Source organism: Dendroctonus ponderosae, unplaced genomic scaffold, assembly GCF_020466585.1.
Source record: "Dendroctonus ponderosae isolate FM_Combo_2020 unplaced genomic scaffold, Dpon_F_20191213v2 Dpon_F_20191213_5, whole genome shotgun sequence".
NCBI lineage: Eukaryota > Metazoa > Arthropoda > Insecta > Coleoptera > Curculionidae > Dendroctonus > Dendroctonus ponderosae.
This window is the reverse complement of record NW_026018715.1, coordinates 9,849,710-9,868,725: the sequence shown is the minus strand read 5'-3', so window position 1 is coordinate 9,868,725 and position 19,016 is coordinate 9,849,710. Positions and strand designations below refer to the sequence as shown.

The 19,016-nt window shown below is 34.4% G+C and overlaps 2 protein-coding genes, 1 long non-coding RNA gene and 1 pseudogene across 3 annotated transcripts in view; 1 reads left to right on the top strand and 3 right to left on the bottom strand.

Moving 5' to 3' along the window:
• Positions 1 to 8,956, top strand: part of LOC125504502 — a 91,592-nt gene extending 82,636 nt beyond the window's left edge. The window contains exon 3 of the long non-coding RNA XR_007281530.1: positions 8,784 to 8,956. This is a non-coding gene — a long non-coding RNA (uncharacterized LOC125504502). The remainder of the gene's footprint in view (positions 1 to 8,783) is intronic.
• On the bottom strand, positions 1,720 to 3,056 carry LOC125504499 (15-hydroxyprostaglandin dehydrogenase [NAD(+)]-like). Its single transcript, XM_048666610.1, has 5 exons — positions 2,902 to 3,056; positions 2,590 to 2,716; positions 2,411 to 2,517; positions 2,024 to 2,352; positions 1,720 to 1,964 (listed from the first exon to the last, which is right to left on the bottom strand). Exons 1-5 carry the CDS (start codon positions 3,001 to 3,003, stop codon positions 1,823 to 1,825), a joined length of 807 nt encoding a protein of 268 aa, XP_048522567.1. The 5' UTR covers positions 3,004 to 3,056; the 3' UTR covers positions 1,720 to 1,822.
• Positions 3,648 to 5,117, bottom strand: LOC125504500 (annotated as a pseudogene).
• Positions 8,957 to 9,817: 861 nt separating the features above from the next.
• On the bottom strand, positions 9,818 to 12,874 carry LOC125504496 (15-hydroxyprostaglandin dehydrogenase [NAD(+)]-like). The gene is made up of 5 exons (XM_048666607.1): positions 12,680 to 12,874; positions 12,437 to 12,563; positions 10,658 to 10,764; positions 10,145 to 10,476; positions 9,818 to 10,086 (listed from the first exon to the last, which is right to left on the bottom strand). Exons 1-5 carry the CDS (start codon positions 12,779 to 12,781, stop codon positions 9,945 to 9,947), a joined length of 810 nt encoding a protein of 269 aa, XP_048522564.1. The 5' UTR covers positions 12,782 to 12,874; the 3' UTR covers positions 9,818 to 9,944.
• Positions 12,875 to 19,016: the final 6,142 nt, after the last annotated feature.

Here is a 19,016-nt window from a genome sequence, read left to right as displayed (position 1 = left end):
AAGTATGTCCATGTTCGTTCTTTTTTCTGTCCATGATATTCTAAGTATCCTTCCATAAAACCACATTTCAAGCGACTGCAGTTTGTTTATATGCTCCTTTTTAAGCGTCCAGCCTTCCGATCTAACATACAGTAGAACAATCATTAATGTTGAAATGTTCTCACTCTTAGTTCTATTGTGAGGTTTCTGTGAAAACCCGAGAATGTTTTTCTATCGCATTTCTTGACGCTTGTTGGTAGTTATTTCCTGTAATCCAGGTGCCCAAGTAGTTGTATTTTTGAACCCTTTGAATTTGTTGGTCCCATACATGTATGTTTAATTGTATGCTTGTATTGGGCGCGGTGGAGCAAATGAATGGCCACCTAGATCACCTGACATAACACAAATCGACTTTTTCCTATGGGGTAATGTTGCGGTTGAAGTTTACAAACAGTTCCCAACATTAGCTCTATACATTAAAGCCAGAATTGGCCAAAGTCTTTGAAATTGTTCACTTTAAACTGAAACTTATCGTTTATAGTATGCGATGCGCTAGTGGAAACAGAGAAAGATCTGATTGCAGAAACTACAGCCCTATGAATGAGCTCGCAGGAAAAATGTACGATGTTTGAACAGTTTAAAGAACATTTGCACAATTACTCAAGTATTATTGGGTACGAACAAATCTAAACTCGGTAAAACGGTCTTAAAGTTTCGTAAAACCCTTAAGGGAACATTTTGCGAAATGGGTTTTCCCACGCAAATGTCTTCTATTGATGTCCTGATAATCATGTATACATTTTCACTATCTTTGAATCATGGTTATTGTCTGATGCGGTAAAAGTTATTTTTATTGTGTCACCCAACATTTACTCGCCATAACATGGACAGCTTTAAAGTCATATTTTGAAGTAAATATTCTCGTTTTTTTATAAATCCCGTTTATAGCGTTATTTGCCTTTGGGTCCCGGTTTAGCAGGCTTCTATGTCTTCCTAGTTATCTTCTAATAGGTTTCTGGCTAACATCGCTTTTGTAATTTTTTGTCTTTTTCTTTTTTCTTGACGTTTTCTTTTGAAGTATTTTTCCTCTATACGCTTTACAGGCGGGTACCATATTAATTGTTGCTTGTCTATATCTTCCACCATTGTTCTTTTGTTGGTTCTCTTATTTCGTCATTTCTCACTTGTTCTATCAGTTCAACTTCCCGTACATTGGCCTTAAGTCTTTGTGTGCATCATATATTCTTATTTTGTGTTCCAGTGTTATGTTTTTCTTTAATCATTTCAGTATCCGGCCCTCCGTTTCTTGAATTTGCCAATTTTCTCCTTGATATCTTTCTCAGTTCGGCTTACGTTCATCAGTTTGATTCCCAGACAGATGCATTAATCACTCAATCATTTTTTTATTTTTCGATGTTTTAGGTCCAGGTCATCTGCTGGTTCTTCACCCACACGGATATTGGTTTTTGTTCAAATTTTACTTTATGTACTTTTGCCTTGAGCGATTACCACCTGGTTATCTGCATAGTGCGAGGTATATAATGTGGTGGATCCGATATTCAGTCCGATTCTCTTGCACTTTTTTCCATTCTCTGAGAGAATTTTTCCCATTCTTCTATCCTTGCGTTGCGCTATTATTCTCCGCATGTTTATAGCTGAGGTTATTGCGTTTTGCTTCTTGTACCTTTTAATTAGAAAGACTAGACATAGATTTAGTTAAGGACATTAAAATGAGATTAGTGGTGCTTGAACTGCCATAACTATTTGTTTATTCATTATTTACCACTGTTGCTGTACACTTTTGGAAGTACATTTGCTTGATTTGCGTTTATTGTATTTAGAGTTATTTAAGAAATATTTTGGGTGCAGTGAATCGATCGGGTATTTTAAACTGATAGGGTGGTTCTCCTCCTTCCAGTATCCACATCGTTCCAGATGGGGCCTTTTCAAGAATCGTCATTACATGCGGAGCCATGTCTTCTGGACTAAAATTCGTGTTAAAAATTCAGCTTTGACCTATCGATTTCTAAAATTTTTTACGTACCTTTGCAAAGGAAGTGTAGTCAGTAAGTCGGCGAATCGCTCATAGTCTGGACCGAAAGTCTTATTTGCGGATTCCGTTAATAGTGGAGTAACAGTGAGTCCTGGGGCAATTGCGACCACTCGCACTTTAGTGCGATTGTAATGTTCAAGCACACCCCAAGATAATGTTAGGCCATGTATGGCAAATTTGGTTGCAACATAGCCGGGCATTAGACCATATGGAGCTGTTGCTGCTATAGAGGATATGTTTAATATCAGCCCTTCGTCTCCGGATTTGAAGTTTTTTATATAATTCTCCAGCCCTAAGAGAACTCCATTTATTGTGCCATTCTAAAAAAGTTCACTTTGTTATTGCCAATTGTGAGGTTTCAAAATTTTTATTACTCACCAAATTAATAGCGATTTCTTGTTGCCAAATTGAGTCATTGAATATGCCGGCATTGTTTATTAATATGTCCACATTTTGAAACGTGCTGATAGTTGTTTTAAACACATCTGAAAACGTTAATTCATTAGATATGTTGAAAGTTTCGCGTATGAAAAAGTTTCAATTAAATATTTGCTTACTTTCAAATTGATTGTAATCTGTAACATCTGCTTTGATGAAAATGGCCTTTTTTGCGCCAAACTCTCTCTCAAACTGTTCAATAGCTTTGCGTCCAAGTTCGGCGGATACGTCTGCTATCACAACAGCCTGAAATTGTAATTTAATCAGCAAATATATTTTAAACCTCTTAGATTCATTCTATATTACGCGCGACTTTTAACAATCTTTCCATATAAAGTGTTTCATATCTTTTTGCAAATGAAAACGCCTATAAGTGTTTTATATGAATATGAATAATGTAGAAGCTGTTTTCCCATTAATTGCACTCATACCTTGGCTTGCTTCTTTAACAGTTCAAGAGCATAATGTAAACCCAGTCCAGACGCGCCACCCGTAACAATAGCAACTTTTCCTTTAATATTAAAAGATACCATACTGGCTGAGTACTCGTGGTTGACTGAGCACCAATAATACTCAATCTAGCGAGGAAACTGGGAAGGTCAATGAAGCCTCAAGAAACATTACGAGATTAACGATATCAGATATACAGGGTGTCCCCAAATTAGGTGTGGCCAAACTGAAACAGTGAAATCGGCTCTCAAAATTAATGTTAATTTTTCAAATGAACATATATCGAAAAATGCTCTCTAACGGAGCTACGCCTTCTTGAAGAGGGGCCCAGTAGTAGGGTTTTTTGCAAATTACTTCTAAACGGTTGAACTTCAAAACGTAAATTTTAGGTACTGTAGTAATTTTGATATGCTGAATCTAGATCTGAAATTAAATATATATTGTCAATCATTCTGTTTTTTTTTCGTATTCTTCATTATTTACATTTAATATGACAAAACAATGATAATTATTTGCAATGTGCTTTCGAAGGAATTACCAAGAATTAACTAGTTGTTGAAAGCAAGGTGTTTTCCTTCTGATTGTTTTATTTTCCTAGTTAATCTGCGCGCAGTTTGTCTTTGGATTTGCCTTGCGTTAAATGGTTTGACATGTGCACTTAATCAAACAGCAGATTGGATTCAAACACCGCAAAATGCGGTTTGTTCTTCTGCGACAAAAACAATTATTTTTATTTACATGTTTATTATCTACGTCCACTGAAAGGAACAAAATAACTTTGCGAGTTTTAAATCTGGGCGTAATAAAGGAATATTTTCGGCTGAGTAAATCGATCGGGTAGTTTGAACTCATAGGGTGGTTCTCCGCCTTCAACTACCCACATAGTTCCCGATGGAGCCTTTTCGATGACTGTGATCACATGCGGAGCCACAACTTCAGGACTAAAATTCAACTCAGACTTTTACAAAACAAACCTGTCATTTATACGTACTTTTGTACAGGGGAATCAGCCGGTGAGCCACGCAGTTGCTCGTATTCCGGTTTGTAACTTTTGTTCGAAACTTCTGTTATTAGAGGAGTTATTGTAATTCCTGGACAAACTCCAACTTGTACACACTTTTGTTCGATCGTAATGTTCGGATGCACCCCAAGGCAATGTTAAACCATGGACTGCAAATTTGGTAGATACATCGGATGGCATTAGAGCTATCGGAGCTATTCCAGCTAGAGATGATATATTTACTATCAGGCCTTCATCTCCTGACTTGAAGTTCTTAATGTAATTATCCAAGCCCAAGATAACGCCATGAATTGTTCCATTCTAAAGCAAAGATATCTAATCTAATGTTTGTACAGTTTTTTTGATAGGAAACGACTTGGCTCTTTAAATATGTAGGTCTCGTTAAAAACGCATTTTTCAAAATTAGTTTAAAATAATACGTGATCATGATTATACTCACCAAATTAATGGAAATTTCTTGCCGCCAAATTGAATCATTCAATATTCTTGCTTTGTTTATTAAAATGTCGACATTCGCGAATATGCTGATAAATAAAATTATTTGATAATGACAATAAAAGTCTGTTTTCAGTGCGTTTATAAGCAAAGTTTGGGCGCGTGACTTTAAATAATTTAATTATAATTTCAACGATAATTCATTTCGCAAATCTGCTCAAGTGTCGTGATGCATACCCTCCAATTCTTTATAATCACATATTTATATATTTTAGTTAGTTACATATTTTGACAAAAATAACCTTCTGGGGACCAAACTCGCTCTCAAGCTTCTCAACTGCTTGACTTCCAAGTTCAGGCGATACATCTGCTAGAACAACGCCCTGAAATGGTATTTTTGTCTGTAAACTTTACTGAAAACCTGTATAAGGTATTGAATTTTAAATTATTTTAACTCTGGATTGGTTTGCGCTTTTGCAGCAATTTTCACAAGAAAACACATTTTTCATTGAGTTAACTCATACCTTAGCTTGCCTCTTTAACAACTGAAGAGCACATTAAAAGCCCAGTCCAGATGCACCGCCCGTAACAATAGCAACTTTTCCTTTTATATTGAAAGAAACCATTTTATTTGTAGAGTAGATGCGGAATGAAAAATTTACGTATTTTGTGCGTAACTTCATTGCCATTTCCAAGAAACGAATCTGTGAAATAGATAACCCGAAAAACAATGAAAGTAGTTTACCAGATAAGCACTTTTAAGCTAAAATTTAAATAGGAACTTGAACGAGAGTAAATATTTTGACAATTCCTGGCATATGCAATTCATTCTTACAGGGTCATTGTTCTTTTATTTAGAGGAAACCGGAGCTAATAATTGTCACATTTACTACAAATATTTTTTAATAGGCATACTACGGTCTTTTTATGTTTAGTTCAATAAGGAGCAATTAAAGTTCCATTTTCATCCATCCATCCACCATTCAACATACGCGGAATATTTATACCACCACCAACCCCAGTTAGCACGTTTTATCTTATTGGAAAAAAATTATATCGCAAATAGTGAATAGGTTGTATAATATTATTACACCCCCATGTTATCGACACTCACTTTTCCCACTTCCTAAAAACTTTCTGTTAGGCAGAGAGTAAAATATAAAGGCAGCAAATGAAAGTGGAGGAGGTGAATATCCAAAAACCAAAATACAACCAGAATTTAAGAGTTTTAATTAGCAAACTAATTGATGAATAATTAATTAAATAAGCTAACATGACCAAAAGCTGGAATTGTAATGTTTATTTCCAAATCCACCAGTTTAATAATTTAACGGTAAAATCGACAAACCAAGCAACGCCAAGTTCGGTTCAACTGGGGCAAAAAGGGCGTTCGGTTCAGTGAAAATTTCTAAAAAAACATATGTACAACTTGTTGCGGCTGGAAAAACGTCAGCATACAGTTGAATCAGTAATAGGAACTTTTAAAGTTTAAATAATTCATTACGTGAACAATTTCCATGTTCCCATGACACGATCCATTTGAAACCGTTGGCCTGTAAATAGGGACGGGTTTTTCAGGTTGATTTTTTAAATAACGCCTTTTTTTAATTTATTTGTTCCTTAATAAAAGTTTATATTGGGGAATCCGGCATTAATCATTGATTAATTGGGTTCAAGCGTTTATCAGTAGCAGTTCGAATCGCAGTTTTTCCATCAAAGATGTAAAGAAATGAAAAATCATACGTGTGCAGCTAAAAGCATTTTGCAACGCTTGTTTTAGCCAATCAAAGCTGCATTATTTTGACACACTTGTTTACAACCATTGAAAAGCATTGATCACGTCAAGAGGAAAGTTATCATCGAAACTTTGCACTTGCAGTTAATCTTGATCGTTTGTAAATCATTGGTGAAAAATCAGCTCGTGCTGTTAATACGATTAAAGCTGCGGGACTCAAAAAGCCAATGCACCAGGATTATTGTAAATTGTTACCCGAATAAAATTACTATTGTTCATTAAACATGTAATAGGTTTTGCCACAATTTTCCAGGCTATCTGGCATAGGCTGGCCTCTAAGATTTAAAAATTTACTGGGATTAAATGAAAACAAACTTAATTTTTTACAGAGATAACACACAATATTTGTAATCTAAAACTAACACAAACCAGTTTCAGTTGTGCCGTTTTCTTCGTCCTCAGTCGTAAATATCTCATCTTTACTGAAATTGGCTTATTTCAATTACTTTCATGCTTTTATCTGTTTAGTCCAGCTTTCGCAATTTATTCCTATTGAATACCTGAAAGAACTCGAAATTACGAGGTATTTTTGTGAAAATTGTGAACTTTTTCAGATATGGTGGAAGGAGAAGGAACAGTCATTACGAGTCTCGAAAATGCAGTTTCTTCAGTGTTGCAAAATACCATTGAAACAAAAATTTTAACGCGTTTGAGCTCGCCTTTGCCATTCCTCTTCCCATAATTTACATCTTCGCCTCTGGTTCTCTAAACCTAAGTTTTTGGAGATCAGGAGGTCATCCTGGTCAAACTCCCATTATTCAAACTTTGGTTCTTTTGTAATGAGCGGGTAAACCACATGGTTAGTCAAACCATGAATTGCAAAGTTGAAGGCTGCATAAACTGGTGCGAAAGCATTTGCAGATAATTCAACAACATCTAAAACTCTCAGACTCATTTATCTCCAGACAAAATTTTAAAGGCTGAAACCACTTAAATTATTGGTAGTTTACTCCTAAGAAACCTCTGTAGCATTCCAATGATGGATGCATTTAAATTTACAGCAGAAGGAACGGAGCAAAGTTTTCACGACCTATAAGCCATGGGCCAGGCCATTGAAATTGCTTCCTAACGTTTCGTTTACATCTGCGATGAACATTATCGAAGGTGAGCATTATGAGGCAACAGTCTTAAAATCCCAGAAAACTTCAACGGATATTTTAAATCGGTAAAAAAGACTTCATAGTCTGAGAAAAAGAGAAGTTTAAAATGGAATTTAAAAAAATCCCTCTTCATTGGATTTGTTATTAGTCAGCAGATTTACCGCCACGTCTTTTGCCCATATTCTGGCCCAATATTTCGTCGATAATTACAAACATTTTTGCGATTGAGCTTATCGGCTGTTTAAATACGTCAGTACAGACAGTAATTCTGCGAAAACATTAATAATTTCTTATTTGGTTGTTTCTTCATATATGTTATAAAAAAATGAATTTACGAGATTTTCTAATTGTAATTATTTGTTTTATGTAATAGATAACCAAATTATCAGCGTATTAGCACATGTGGATTGCGTATCGGTACATTGAATTGCTGCGGGTCACAAATCTATTATGTAAAATGAGCTTGAACGATTTAAATAATTAAATTTTTTCAGATAATTAGATGTGAGATTATTTGCGTCTACTTAAAACGAATAAAAATATAATGGCCTCATCGCTAGAAAAATGCTATTCTACCTTTAATACCAGCCTTTTGTCCTTATCACGATTCGAACTTAGTTCCTGCAAAGTAGCTGAAAACGGATTCTCTATTGGGTGATTCTACCACAAATGTGGTCCTCGTATATCCACAGTACTATGCTCAAATTGAAACTAATCCATTCAAGAAACAGGAATTTAAAGCTCAGGAAATTCCCTTTTAATATTGTGCTTTCGCAATTAATTCGCATTCTACCTATTAATTTGTCAATTGAATTTTAAGAAAATTGTCGGTTTGTGATGCAAATCTTCACTTTTCTATGCGATTTTTTCTCAAGAGAGTTTTAAAGTCTACTTAAGTCCCAATCAGGATTTTTTAAACAGAAATTAGGGCCATTATCTGGACAAAATTTTGCTTATTTATTCTTTTATAGTGTTTATTACATTTGACGGTAAGCTTTTTCATGGTAAGATACTAACAAATGACTCATAAGCAAGTTCAATATTGAAAAAGTAAACTTCGTAAAAACTATACAAAAACATCGGCATTTCATTACTTTAAATAACTAAGTCATTTAATTAGACTATTTAGATTAGTTAAAATAAGATACCTATGTAATAATAAAAATATATTCACGATAAACAAAATCTTTTTTGGCCAATGTTACAAAGTAATTTGTTTTGTCCTATTTAAACTTGAAAAATTAATAATTATAGTCCATTAATCTAGATAGCATTAAATGTGGCTTTGAACCTTTAAGAACATATTTTCCAGAAAAGCATGAATCTCTAAAGAGAATTGAAATGTTTCCAGTGAAGGGAATGATGTTTATTACCTATCCCGTAAATGTAGATTGATTGGAGTAAATATGTTCCTAAAATGTTGCAATTTAATCAATCTAGATTAGAAATGGCATATTTGGAGAATTAACACTATCAACTTAGCAGAAAATAATATATTTTTTGTTGTTTCAGGTTTATGTCAGTAGAGGATGAAGGAATTATAAGAGTAAGTACTATTTCAAGAATATTCCCTATGTTTTCAATCCCCATGAGGTTGAGAAAGAAGACAAGCCAAAGACACAGCGAGTGATTAATAAAATTATTTATTTTGTAATTTGTTATGTATATAAATAGCTTAAAGCATTTTTGGATTGCTGAGTTCAGTAATCTTAAATATTCCATCTTCGTCAAGTGCTTTATTTTTCATTGCATTCAACAAAAAATAAAAACTCCAGACTTTACGATGATCCCAGGGATTCGGCATAGGATTGCGCAATAGTTACGGATGCGTACTAATAAGTTGCGGCCTAAACACGCCACATTAAATGCGATATTGCGAAATAAAGAGCCGAAAAAGACCTGAAGCGTCCTCTAATAAAAGGGGACACTTATATACCATTCGCCCCGTTCGCTTTCCTTTGTACAAGAATTTTTCGCTTCTAAATGCTTAACTTTGTCAAACGTGAAGTATTATATCCTGGGAAAGGTCAGACCGGTAATAAATCAGTTTCTATGAAGAATGGTTTCATAAAGCAGATCCTTTTATTACCATCGGCCATCCAGAAAAGGCTTAGCCAGCTTTGACGTAGATAAATTAAGTGCGATTCTGGCACTTTGGATTCTTTGAATTCTGCTTGTGGCATATCAAAAACCATTCGGTTCCGACTCGTTGAGATTAATTCTCGTCCAAATGCTCTGCTAGTTTGATTTAAAAACATTCATCTATGGTTCTATCCACTATTGGAATTGGCGGACTCTTCTAGTTTTTGTCTCAGAAAAGTTGCTGATTTCAATCAACTGAATCCTATCGGAACGAAATGTGTAGGAAATCCAAATAAATTGTATGCCAAATTGTAAACCACAGCAAAGTTGTGTTCTTTGAAACAGATACAATGAAACTGTTGAGCTTCTTGGGCCTTTAGGCTATATTTGAAACCACATACTTCTGCCTTCATGGAGTCATAGTAAGTGACATTTAACCAAAGAATAATTATAAAATTCTTCAATAAACAGCATTACAGTTTAATTCACGTCACAATTCTACATTACAAGTTAAAAATCTGAAGCAAACCCCAGTTTATTAATGAAACGTACAATAAATGTGATTGTAAACATTATATCCTGTAAAGGTTGTTACGGAAGAAATGTTTTCGGTCCTACCAATCGGTCGGGTAATTGAAACTTGAAGGGTGCTTTGCCTCCTTCAACCACCCACATGGTTCCCGAAGGAGCTCTTTCAATAACCGACATTACTTGAACAGCCGCTTCCTCAGGGCTAAAATCAAAAATATATTCCAGATTTTTAGAAACCTTTTGCCGGTTTAGTAGCTTACCCTTGATTTACCACCAAGCCGCATTCTATCGGTCTTAGTTTCTCGTAGGCAGGCCCCAAATTTCTGTTTGGTAGGTCCGTTATTAACGGCGTAACTGTCGATCCTGGACACACGCCTACCACTCTAACTTTGGTTCTTTCGTAATGAGCTGGTAAACCCCATGATATAGTTAGACCGTAAACAGCAAACTTAGTTCCAGCGTAAATTGGCACAAATGCGAATGGCGCTATTCCGGCAATAGACGATACATTCAGAATGAGCCCTTCGCTTCCGGATTTGTATCTTTGTATGTAGTTTTCCAATCCCAGAAGAATTCCAATTATTGTACCATTCTAAAATAAACCGTTGTAAATTAATTAATTTGCTGGGATTATTTGCACACTGTCGATACTTTCTCATTTAAATAATGTTAGTTAATAAAAGAGCTTGTGCAGTTTACTTTTCATTTTATACTTTGGAACCCAATCTAAAATATATGTATATTGGAATATATTTATAAATTCCAATACTCACCACATTTATGGCAATTTCCTTTTCCCACACTGAATCATCCATTATTCCAGCATTGTTTATTAAAATGTCCACATTTTTAAACGTTTTTATTGTCTCCTTAAACACAGCTGAAATGTTGATAGTTTCGCCATTATTTATCATTAAAACGTGAAAAAACTAGTAATATCAGGGTACTCGCGGGTCTCTAATTGAATATCAGTGTGAAACGACGTGAACTTTGATCTTGATCTACGTTTGATCATTTGTTGAAACTCGACGCAATCAAGTGATTTAATGCGAGGCCAAAGTTGCACTAGAAAACACACCTCGAAAGAGTACAATACTTACAAAAGTGCTTTATAAATGAAAAAAAAACAACTCAGTTCCGAATTCAGAAAGTTTATCGGTTGTTCTACGTATTAGAGAATATTCTTGAGGAATTTGTGATTGACCTTGTTAGCATTGTCTATCCTTTTAAGCATTGTTCAAATTTGACGAAAGAAGTCCAGGAAAAACAAAACATTTAAATTGAACCTGAAGTTACAGTGACAAACGCGGCACCAATTCTCCCTCGCCTTACAAATTTTGAATTCTCTTAAGTAATTTGCTGTGTTGACTATCTGTGTGAACAGTATTCTGCCTTGATTTTAATAGAGTATGCATCCAATCATCTGCAATCAATGACTTGAAATGGATGAAGGAAATCCAGAAAAAGGAAAATATGTAAACTAATCCCACCTTTAGAAGGTGAAGAAGACAAGAACTTCATGTGAGTGAAACTTCTGAAACGTTTCCGAAAATTAGGAACCTTTTGAAAAAATACAATCTTCAATAATTTGCTGTGATTTACTGTCATTGTGAAACGTATTCAGTTGATACTAAATTGATCTCACTGAAACTTCTGAAACGTTTTCTATAATGGTAAACTTCTTGAAGAATTTGCTTTCATCGACCAAATGACGAAGAAGTCCAGGAAAGGTAACATAGTTAAACTAAACCTGAAGTTTGAAATGATAAAGGAGATACTAAATTAATCTCACTGAAGCTTCTGAAAGGTTTTCTAAAACAAGGAAATTCAAAAAAAGATGAAATATTCTTGAAGACTTTGCTTCCATTCAGTATCAGTATGATTCATGGTCAGCTTTGATCTTGATGCAGTATGCTTTTATTCAGTGACTTGAAATGGACGGAAGCAAAATATGGAAATGAAACCCGAAGTAAAAAATGATAAAGGAGACACCAAATTTATCTCAGTGAAACTTCTGAAACGCTTTAAAGAATTAAAAACTTTTTGAAAAATAAATTCTTCTTAAGTAATTTTCGGCGATCGACGATTAGTGTCAAGCATGCTCAGATTTGATCTTGATAAATTGTGCTTTTAAGCATTGGCTTAAATTAGACAAAAACAGAAAAACGTCAAGATTTAAATTAAACCTTAAAATTGAATTTTACAAATTTGGACTTTTCGTAAATATTTTGCTGTAGCTGGCTGACTTTGTGAAACACATTTGACTTTGATCTTAATTGAGCATCTGTTTACCGAATGACATGGAATTGATAAAACAAGTGCAGAAAAACAAAATATTTAAACCAAACCCGTCGTAATCTCAACGTTTTCTAAACTCAAATATTCTCTCGGCATCCATATATACTTGGGATCTTGTCTAGGAAATTGCTCTTTCTGTATATTGATTAAAGGGCTTGAAGGGCATCTCTAATATAACTTCTTTAACCACTCATTATCGCATGCCTTTATGTCAGCGTTTATTATTATTGTATGATGAAAAGGAGCTAAATTACCTTCAAATTGTGCATAGCTCGTGACATCTGTTTTTATAAAAATAGCCTTATTTTTGCCAAATTCCTTTTCAATTTGTTGCAAAGCTTTGCTTCCAAGCTCCGGAGATATATCGGCTAGGACAACGGCCTATAATTTCAAAAAGCACAACATTGCAAACAACATTTTCAGCTACAATTAGATTTGAAATTATTTAGAAAAATTTCTAATTGGATCATAAAAACCAACTAAGGATTCTCGTTTACCTTGGCGTTTTTTTTCAACAATTCCAAAGCATATTTCAGTCCCAATCCGGACGCTCCGCCTGTAATAATGGCCACTTTATCGGCTATTTCAAAGATGCTCATTTTGGCTCCACAAGTGCTCGACAACGTATGTAAAAAGCGATGTGACTTTCAAAAGGGATTGAAGCGAACTGTTTACAACAAATTAAAATTCCCGATTAGAAAGTCCTCGCACGTTAAGATTATGGTTTAAATTATTACTGAGTGTGCGCAATTGGTATTTTTTATTAATAAAATGAAAGTGTGGCTATTTTCATTTCAGTTAAATAACCAGCAGTAGGTAATAAAATTTGATCGCTTTTTCTTATCCGGCTCAATTACGCCTACTGAAGGATGCTGAGTGGAATTTTATGGAGGCCTACAAGGTAAATGAGCGCGACTGGATCAATCATAAGCAAAAACAAAGTCAATGAGCTCATTTTTTGCTATATACATACTCAAAAATTCAGACTGCAAAATATCTATCGCAATATAACGTTGCTCTTATTCTGCTAGAATCGAGATAAAGAACGATTTTTTGCTGATAAATCTAAAATATTTCGGCTTACGGATGCAAAAAACAAAACATTAAAAATATTTCAACCCAAACTTTCAGTCACTTAAGAAACGCTTTAACTTCAGTAAATCTGTTTGGCATTATAAACTGATAAACAGTTTCAGCCTCATCCACGAATGTGTCCTAATCCTGTACCAAACATCCTAATGCTTAGAATGTTTCTAGGGTTTATACTATATATAAACTAAGCAAAGATTAACACTTACCAAATTGATAGCTATTTCTTTTTGCCATAGGAAATCGTTGTATATTCCAGCATTATTAATTAAAATATCGACATTATGAAACACGCTGATCGTCTTCTTAAATACGTCTAAAAAACTTTATTAGATAAAGCGACTCCCAACCTATAACTGGATGGTTGATTGCGAAGGAAATTAATCACAACTTTGCATATCGTCAATCGGTTTTTACGTACTCTCAAATTAATTGTAATCTGTAACATCAGTTTTAACAAAAACGGCCTTGTTAGGTCCAAATTCGCTGTTAAGTTGTACCACTGCTTTCCTCCCAATATTCTCAGATATATCTGCTATAACAACGGACTAGAATAGTACTTTTTTTAGTTACCAAAATTCAACTCAAAACTCTCATAGAAAGGCCTTTTCAAATCAATCAAAACCTAATGTCCGTCTAGCCTTGGCTTCTTTCTTCAGTAGTTCTAAGGCAAATTGGAACCCTAGACCATCTGCACCACCAGTAACAATTGCCACTTTTCCTTTTAAATCAAATGGAATCACCATAGTAGAGTACATGTTGCTGGCTGCGAACTAGATATTGGTATTTTCAAATAGACGTGCAAAATTTAACTGTACTTAAGTTAATAGCCACATTAGCACCCCGAACACATAAAGCGAGATAACCAATTCATCGTTCAGTTTTAATTAATATGAGAAGCAATTGTTTCATTTCTTGTAAACAATAAACTATACATTATTAATCAACTTTTTTGATTAGGGGCTCAGATTAACGAAGAAAAATCAGATTTGTCGCATCGAGAACGTGATTCATGATCAGCCATGCTGTTGTGTTATTGTGGATAGTTTCTAAGCTTTATTTATAACTTACCATTTTTTATTGACCTGTCCTGAAATTTAGTTAATGTTTTTGCTAGAGCATTTATTATAGCAAGCTATGCTGAAAGTTAATATTAGTTACGTCTGGAACATTTCAACCACATGAAAAAGGCAAACAGCAGTAATCAGCATTAAAACCGAATTAAAATAAGCTTGAACATATAGTTGCTTTAAAACTTCTTTAGTTTTCCAAGCCATATAGAACATGTCGGTAGTAAAAATCAATCAGTAATTATGGAACCCCATTAAGAATATTTTAAGCCTTTGAGCGCAAAAGCAGCACTAGTTTCAAAATGCAATTGCATCTGGCATTCGGTCAACAAAATCAGTTTTAAACATGCAAAATTGGCCAGGGTCTTGTAGCTGATCGATTTGTAAATTGAAAATCCCGCTCAGGATATAGTGAATTAATTGGGGCAAGTTTACTCGAGACTGTTTCCATGTTTTTGCCAGCAATCTGCAGAACGTTGTCAAATGATTTCAGATCTTTATTTGTTGATGGGGTTTTCCAGTTGATGAACCAACGTAGTCACTGGTCGCGTTAATTCGATAAATTAAATATCCAAATTCGGTCTAGACTCAGTTTTTTATCAACAGTTTCAAAGTTGCGAAGAAAAAAGTGAAGAAACAGTAAATAGTTGATTTAATTAGTTAACTGTGTAATGTATTGCATTAAAGAGTATTAATTTAACGCTTATTTTTTCACTTATCTTGCATAAACTGACTCAAAATCTTATGCATTAACCTCGAGGTGAACTAAAACAAAGTTTTATTGCCTAGGCAGATAAGATACAAGGTTTACAATTACAAACAAATGCAAACCATTCTCAACTGTTCTGATATTCATGAAAATTTTCAATTATTTTCATTTTGCACTCGGACTGTTTCTGCTGAAGTAAGATTTAACGGCGTGCTTTTACCTGAAAAACCACAACTTATGTCTGTTTTTTAACGATATATTCCTGTTTTCTCTACATGCTTACAGCTAAAATAATTTATTACTTTATGGAAAACTTAAGTATGTTGGGAACGATATATACCTGTTTTCTCTGTACGCTTAGACTTAAAATAATTTCATACTTTATGAAGAAATATGCAATTAATTGTTCAGTTATAAGCGATACCAAAGTGAATGTGGCTCAAAATTAAATAAATACTGAGTAGTTAAAATTTAGTATGAATTTGAACATTCATAGAACATGGCGTTATGAAATTGACTGAAACAAACACAATGATTCTGTTATCATTAGTGTACTATTATTTATTAAAGGAAATAATTTCGTTTGCTCTTAATGTGACAGCAACATCAAAACTATAATAATTGGTTTGCTTTAATCCATACATTTCTGCCTGGACAAGCATCATAATTATATAATTTCTAAATATTTTCACTATCCATAACTGTGAATTTTTGCTCCAAAAGCTTTTGACCGAAAGACTATTTTTTAGCGACTGGCAAAAATCAAACTTTAGCCGCATTTTCTACATTAAGGAACAAGGTGAAATCTGAAAATGTACCAGTTTTATCCAACTTGAAATTTTCAGAATCTATTAAAGATAGCTGACACTCCATAACTATAAAATTACACCCGTTTAGTCTGAACGATTAATTTTCCAGGGTCTGCCAAAGTTAGTATTAAGGGTCACAAGGGACAATCTGAAAATCTGCGGGCAGAAAAATTCGGGGCAACAAAATCTGAGCAAGTTACAACCTGCAATTCCGTCAGTTGTCTAGATATATTCTGTGTTCTCTAACTGCAAATTTTCATTTAGTTTCACTTTCCGACTAATTTTTTCAGGATTTCCCAAAATTAAGACCAAAAGTGAAGTTTTCAAAAAGGCCAAAAATTCGTAACATCAAAAGCTCACCATGTTACGACTTGAAATTTTCATCACCTACTCAGAACAGTTAGTGTTGGATAACTGCAAAATCTCGCGCTGTTAGATAAAAAAGCGAATTTTTCAAGAGCTGCCAAAATCGGGACCAAGAACAACAAAGTGAAAATAGAGAATCTGGAAACAGAAAAATTCTTGGCGTGAAAACTTGGTCAAGTTGCAACTTGCAATTTTTGCAGAAATCTAGACACACTTGACGCTCTCCACTGCCCCCACGTGCAATTTTTCGTTTCGTTTCATACAACGACTCATTATTCGGTGACTTTTAAAGTTAAGACCAAAAGCAAAACAAGGAGAGAACTGAAAAAAAATCGCAGCGATTAAACCTAATCAAGTTACGACTTGAAATTTTGACGCTTTATTCAAGATACTCCAGACTCTATAACTGCAAAGTTTAATTCCATTAGAGGGAAAGCCTAGTTTTTCAGAGACTGTCAAAATCAGTACCAAGAGCGACAAAGTAAAAACTGAAACTCTGCGAACATCAAAATGAGAAAAAATTGTATTGTCAAAAGCTGCTTAAGTTGCAACTTAAGTTTTTGTCAGTTGTCTCGGTACACCTCATGCTCTCTAAATGTAAATTTTCAGTTCATTTTTCCCAACGCCTAATTTATCAGCTACTCCTAAAATTAAGAACAAAAGTAGCCAGGTTGATAGTGAAACTATACTAAAACAAGAGCTAAAAAGTATCATAGCTTATTACAGACGCTTAGTACTCCATAACTGCAAAAGACTACTCTATTAGATAGTCAAACTAATTTTTTACGCAGTGTCAAAGTTAGCGCTAATAGCGACAAAGTAAAGATTAGAAATGTGCAAACAGGTGGTGTGACTTGCTATTTCAATCTATCTAAGAACAATTTTACATTTTGCTGCACCGAAACAACTTTGCAACGAACCCTTAATGAAAAAAAAATGACTAGGAAATCTTCTAAGTAATTTTCCAAACGTTTGTACTTTTTACTAAAATTTTTAAAGTACGTATTGCATTGAAAAAAAAATAGTAATAGGCGCTCGCATTCAACATTTTTTTTGCTTTGTTTAATGACTTTTTCCTTGTGTTGGGCTGGTGATAATAATCCAGGTGAAACTTCTGAAAATCCGAATATAGCTCGACCACCATGCGAAAAAACGAAAAATTCGCTACATAAACTGCCAGCCAATTTAACAATAGCCAAACTAGCAGTGGCAAAAACTCAGCTTTTTCGCATTCCAGTTTCGCTTAATTCGATTGTTCAGCGCAATCTAGCTACGGCCAATTCCAAAACGGCGCTTTAGAGCCGGATTGAGCATTCCAGCTTTTTAATAATACCGGCCTCTTAATGTCATATTATATGAAAATATTGGCTTTTGGGTTCGCTAGTTAAAGCATAGCGACTTAGAGAGTGTAGCAGCTTCGAATCCCCTTGTAATGCAATTAATTTATCAAGCGCTTTACGTCTGGCTGTTAAACTCAGACAAGAGTTTACCGATGTACACTTAATTAGGCTTAACTCACCCTTCTGGATGACAAATCATAATTTAATGGATCGGGAAAAGTGAGTCGGAAATGGACATTGATTAAGAACTTGGGAAAACCTTTACCTGCAAATGAACCACTGATTTATCGCGATTCTGGATTGAAGTAATCGATCGGACTCAAGGCAACTTCATTTCTAGAAAAAATGACTGTTATTCGTAATTGCATGTTTAAATATTTACGACGTCTTCACTTTGGGTTTCTTCAACTAAATCACGCCCCGCCAAATGTTCAACAATTTTTCTTTGACCAAAAAAATTAATCGTTTACCACAGAATCAGGATTTACAAACGCTGCAATGAAATAAGTTGAAAAATTGCCATAAAGTTAATAATTCAGCCTCGCAGTATAAAAGATATTCTGCAAAATCCTGCGCTTCTCGAGATGGAATAACAAATAGCCATTCGGGGTTCGCAGCAGTTACTGATTGAAAATTTCTGTACCGAAAACTCATGGATGAAATATGTTCAGTTGAAACGATCTGTCTAAATTAATTGAATTTTCTGTTGGAAAATCATCGGCTGGGCTACAACTGCATCGGCAATTTTAATAAAAATCTGTTGAATAGTCAAATCAGTACACATTTTGTAATGCTGGTGTTTTTTCAAACATTTCCTGTTAGTTAAATAGCTAAAGTTCTGATTTCTGAAAGACTATTTTTTTAAACCAAGTCAGGTCTAAACAATCACTTTCCAAATAATTCAATCAGATTCACCAAGGGCACAAAACTTTTGCAAAAACTGGTTACCATGCTAGTTGAATATAAAGCGCCCAGTCTGACACTGAATTTGCATATTGTTGTACAACTATTAAATGAAATATTTTCCATTTTCACAATAAGTTCTCCACAATATATTGCAAAATTCATTAAACATGTTTCCTATCCATTCCGCAGAAATGTTGGCTCTAATCTACTTTTATAATTTCATGCGGCCATATTTTCCTCTTGGGAAATTCACATTTAATTTCATCCATTCTCGTATATTCTATTGAAAATCAGTTGAAACCGGGAGAGAATTTCAACTACAATAGACAAACGAAAAACTTTGACAGTGTTTTTCGGTTATCTGCTTTATTTTATCGTGACTATACATGTATGAAATTCATTATATTCTTTGGTTTAGTAAATTATTTTGGTTCGCTTTGCGAACAAAGAGAAACACGCAAGCAACGGCATTAAATTTGAAATTAGAGAATAGGCAACAATAAAACTGAAAAAAAAATTGTGGGGCAGGAAAAAGCACGTTCGGA

What these genes read in the sequence shown, in the direction of transcription:
- LOC125504499 (XM_048666610.1), bottom strand. Translation starts at nt 3,003, where the DNA reads ATGGTATCTTTTAATATTAAAGGAAAAGTTGCTATTGTTACGGGTGGC. An exon ending in AGATTACAATCAATTTGAAA is followed by an intron (nt 2,518 to 2,589) that starts GTAAGCAAATAT and finishes TAACGTTTTCAG; the next exon opens with ATGTGTTTAAAACAACTATC. An exon ending in ACTACACTTCCTTTGCAAAG is followed by an intron (nt 1,965 to 2,023) that starts GTACGTAAAAAA and finishes CACGAATTTTAG; the next exon opens with TCCAGAAGACATGGCTCCGC.
- LOC125504496 (XM_048666607.1), bottom strand. Translation starts at nt 12,781, where the DNA reads ATGAGCATCTTTGAAATAGCCGATAAAGTGGCCATTATTACAGGCGGA. An exon ending in AGGAAATTGCCATAAATGTG is followed by an intron (nt 10,477 to 10,657) that starts GTGAGTATTGGA and finishes GGTTTATTTTAG; the next exon opens with AATGGTACAATAATTGGAAT. An exon ending in GGCTTGGTGGTAAATCAAGG is followed by an intron (nt 10,087 to 10,144) that starts GTAAGCTACTAA and finishes TTTTGATTTTAG; the next exon opens with CCCTGAGGAAGCGGCTGTTC.